This window comes from Xyrauchen texanus, chromosome 25 (genome assembly GCF_025860055.1).
Source record: "Xyrauchen texanus isolate HMW12.3.18 chromosome 25, RBS_HiC_50CHRs, whole genome shotgun sequence".
NCBI lineage: Eukaryota > Metazoa > Chordata > Actinopteri > Cypriniformes > Catostomidae > Xyrauchen > Xyrauchen texanus.
Window position 1 is genome coordinate 17,957,498 of NC_068300.1, and position 4,312 is coordinate 17,961,809.

At 38.5% G+C, this 4,312-nt stretch overlaps 1 protein-coding gene across 1 annotated transcript; it reads left to right on the forward strand.

The window, feature by feature from the left end:
* Positions 1-423: 423 nt before the first annotated feature.
* Positions 424-2,174, forward strand: LOC127619291 (transcription factor Sp5-like). Its single transcript, XM_052092153.1, has 2 exons — positions 424-559; positions 966-2,174. Exons 1-2 carry the CDS (start codon positions 506-508, stop codon positions 1,983-1,985), a joined length of 1,074 nt encoding a protein of 357 aa, XP_051948113.1. The 5' UTR covers positions 424-505; the 3' UTR covers positions 1,986-2,174.
* Positions 2,175-4,312: the final 2,138 nt, after the last annotated feature.

Genomic DNA, 4,312 nt, shown 5'->3' on the forward strand with positions numbered 1-4,312 from the left:
CTTTTTCTAATCTCCCAAAGATTCCCCTCCCCTGTATTCCCCCACCGCATCTCCTGATACATACTTAAGAGACCCCGTCGAGAGGATCTTTTCCCTATAAAGAGAAGATGCAATCCGAGCGCCTTTGAAATGATCCTCAGGATTTATTGCGATAGGCCCTTCAGTCGCATTTCAAAAGAAGGGGTTGGTTTAAAAGCAGTTGGTTTAGAAAAAGGGACCCAGTAAACCAGGAGCAAGAGCGCAGAGTGGCCAACTCGTCTCACAACTGTTAAAAAGGACAGGAGAGTTGGAGAAGGGAATCATAATTCGAGGGATTCATTTTAATCATGATATCGTCGCCTATGCACCGATAACTTGGGTTGGCGACAAGGGTCAATCCGTCCACGGATCATTACGCACCTCTGTGTACTCGAACCCATATAACTCCATCTGACTTTGGCACGCGGTTACGCACTGAACGCAGCGTTTTACGCATTTGTGGATTTCTAGAAACCCCCATGTATAAATGGCTGCGTTAACTTTATCCAGAGCGGACAATTTCCTGCACAATTTTTTACAGGTACTTTCTTTATTCACTTAATTATGTTGTTTTATTGTGCCTTTTCTCGCGGATACCGATAAAGTACCTCCACACTTAATTGGCGCGCACTTAATCACATCAACAACTTTTATGGAAAATAACATTAACATTAAGCCTCACTGGAGTTTTATTTTGGGTTCCACTTCTGTTTTGTTGTTTGTATAATTAGACTATTAAAAAAAGTTTAATTTTGCATTTTAAAAAAAATACATTTTCAAGTTTTTCAGTTTGCTCACAAGTTCAAATTCTTGAAAACAAATCCTAATTCGCATACTTTAATTTTTTTTAAATATCTATCTATCTATCTATCTATCTATCTATCTACTTGATATGTTTAATATTTGTAAGTTTCTAATAGTTATAATTTTTGTTTTACTCTTTCTAGGATCGCACTCCCAGCTCCTCTCCTGAAAGTGGTCCCAACACCCTTTCCTTTTTGGCCACCACATGCAGTCAGGCTTGGCAAGAGGGCTCGCAGCTCCCTTACGAAGGGCCAGTGGGATCCGCGTCTAGCATGTTTCAGCTCTGGAGCAATGACGTGGCACCTAACTCCAGCCTGAGTGCTCACCAGATGACCTTCTCTGTGCCCAAGGTGCAATTCCCTGGACATATACAGCCCAGTCTGGGCTCCCATGCCCATCATCACCACCATCACCACCACCACCACCATGAGTTGCCCCTGACTCCTCCAGCTGAGCCACCGGCTGCCTACTTGTTCGAGATGTCTCCAGTAAAGATGCTCTCCTCGCAGGCACAAGGGAATGCACCATACTATACACAGCATAATGCTGTGGGTCAGAACTTTCCCAGCTTTCTTCAGAACACTTCAGCCAGACCTCACCTGCCTGGAGGGCATGTTGAGGATGGCCAGCAGTGGTGGAGTCTCCCCCAGAGTAACAGCACAGCCTCTGGTCACCCATTCTCCCAGGGTAGGCAGCTGGTTTTGGGCCACCAGCCCCAAATTGCTGCCTTGCTGCAGGGCACCTCCAAGGGTTTGTTGAGCTCAACTCGCCGATGCCGCAGGTGCAAATGCCCAAACTGCCAATCTACAGGAAATGGCAGTGCTTCTCTGGAGTTTGGCAAGAGAAGATTGCACATTTGCCACATTCCTGATTGTGGCAAGGTGTACAAAAAGACCTCACACCTTAAGGCGCACCTGCGCTGGCACGCTGGTGAGCGACCCTTCATCTGCAACTGGCTGTTCTGTGGGAAAAGCTTCACACGCTCAGATGAGCTCCAGCGGCATCTTCGCACACACACGGGGGAGAAGCGCTTCGGCTGCCAGCAGTGTGGGAAAAGGTTCATGCGTAGTGATCACCTCTCCAAACATGTGAAGACCCACCAGAGCAGGAAGAGCAGGTCCAGCCAGCCTGATGCACTGCTAAGCAATATCAAAAGAGAGTAACTGGACTGTAGAGAAGGGAATGCAATAAGAACTCATTTGAGAGTCATTGGACTATCAGGGAAGAGACCAATCTGCTAACGTTTTGTCACTTTTATTTCACTTCAATGACATAAAAAGTGTGTGACATTTAAAATGTTTTAATGTAAAGGTGAAGCGATTTAACAGATATTCCAAGAAGCAATAGGAATATGGCCCTGTTTCAGCTGTTCTTTTATTGAAATCACTGGAGGAGTGTATGCACACCGAAGCACATTTATTTATCAAATATGATTAAAATAATTTTAAGGTTGCAGGGAATTCTCTGAGCATATAGCACAATCAAAAAGTATTTATGTTACCTGGTGAAACTGTCATTTGTTTACATTTGATTGTTGCTTTGTTTTTAAATATTTCTTTATTTTTTAGGGGAAATTGTTGCCTTATAATGAAATAATTCTGGTTGCAGTTAGCCAAATTTGCCAACACTTTGTTCCTTGTATTATCATCTGGAATCTTGTTCCTTTCAGAATTGATTCGGTGCAGAACATTGTACTGATATAAATGTATTTCACTCCAAATCTAAATCCCCAATTAATAAAAAATATAGTTTAAAAAAATTAACCAAATGTATATAATTGTTATATAGTGGACAGTTCTATGAAGACAAAGGCAGCATGTGAAATATTAATAAACACAAATAACTGTGAAAATCAAAATCTTGTTCTTTTTTAAAATTATTTATTTATTTGCTTGAAGCAATCTATTTATAATACCTTGCCAAGCACACTTATCGCATTTTAATAGAAGTGTTAAGTTCAACAAATGGCTAGCACTAAATCTGACACTTTGTTCTGGAATGCAGAGATTTACATTTATCTTATGTTAATTTAATTGTATTTATGATGCTAATTTAAGGTGGCCATTGTTACTTAGGTGTCAAGGAAGCACTTTAAAAGAACAAATGACTGGAAAGCCGTCAGACATTTTACAGTTGTCTGTAAATAGTGAAGCATTCATTGGAACAGTGGGCTGACCTTCTCCCATCAAGTTCACAGTCATGTTGTCTTGGAAAGACCACCGGTCATCCAGTGTAAATAAAAGTCAGCAGTGGAACTGAGAATAGCACTCTGCTGGAGCTAACAGTGAATGGACCCCCAACCATTTATATACCACTGATAAAAGTTGCTTTGATTTGGCACCCTTGTGATCTTGAATGCTCAAAACCTCTTTTCCCCATTTGTGAGTGTGAACCCTTTACTGCTGAAAATAGCCCATAATGTGGCTTAAACCTGAGACAAATTAACCAGATGTCTGCATGTGTTGGGTTTTAGGCTTTAGTGCTAAAGAATTGGCTGAATGACAGTGTTATAAGCTGGTTACCCTGATCAAATAATAGAAAAATCACAGTTTTACTTGACATTTTCCACATTAATATGATTCTTGTCATTAGATTTCTTGTTTCATTATACTATTTCGGTAACACTTTAAAATAATGGTCCATTCATTAACATTAGTTAATGCATTATGTATCATGAACAAACAATGTACAATATATTTTTTTACAGCATTTATTAATCTTAGTTAATGTTAATAAAATGCATTTGTTAATTTTTAGTTTATGTTAGTTCATAGTGCATTAACTTCTGTTATCTAATACACCTTTGTGTATATGCTGTAAAATGACTGTTCACTAATAGTTCATGTTAACTAATGATGTTAACTAATGTTAACAAATGGTAAAGTGTTATTGTAAAGTGTTACCAATTTTCTATTCAAGTACAGAGGGGTTCAAAAGTTCCCCAAAATTCCACCAATGACAATGCTTCTATTTAGCATTTTTCTTATTCAATTAGACAATGCCATTACAAATTAAATGATCAGCATAATACATTTTAGTGAAAAGTTTAATCCAATTTCATAGTGTTTGCTACAGATCATCTTGTGGGGTTCAATGGAAGCAAGGAAATGTGAACTTTTGTTCAAAGGACTTAACATGGTCAATGTCACAGATTTGCTTTTTTGATTAGTGACCAAGTGAAATCTTTCTTATTCATTTTACATTGCTTTTTCTTTAAAATTTCTTCAGAATTCTAAAGCTGAAACTGTTAATTCCAAGGATTAAATTATATTTAAAATCCCAGAATTTCAATTTTGAGTCAGAACTTTGAACCTATCGTATATTGTTTACCAAACTTTTGAAACTATTGCATATTGTTAACCAAACAATTGATTGATTTTATCAAAAGTTTCTATACCAAATCAATTTATATCTGCAAGATTTTATCCATCCAGGTAGAATGAGTTTGATCATACACTGAAATAAAAAGATGCCCTTAGTATATGGCACA

What these genes read in the sequence shown, in the direction of transcription:
- LOC127619291 (XM_052092153.1), top strand. Translation starts at nt 506, where the DNA reads ATGGCTGCGTTAACTTTATCCAGAGCGGACAATTTCCTGCACAATTTT. An exon ending in TCCTGCACAATTTTTTACAG is followed by an intron (nt 560 to 965) that starts GTACTTTCTTTA and finishes TACTCTTTCTAG; the next exon opens with GATCGCACTCCCAGCTCCTC.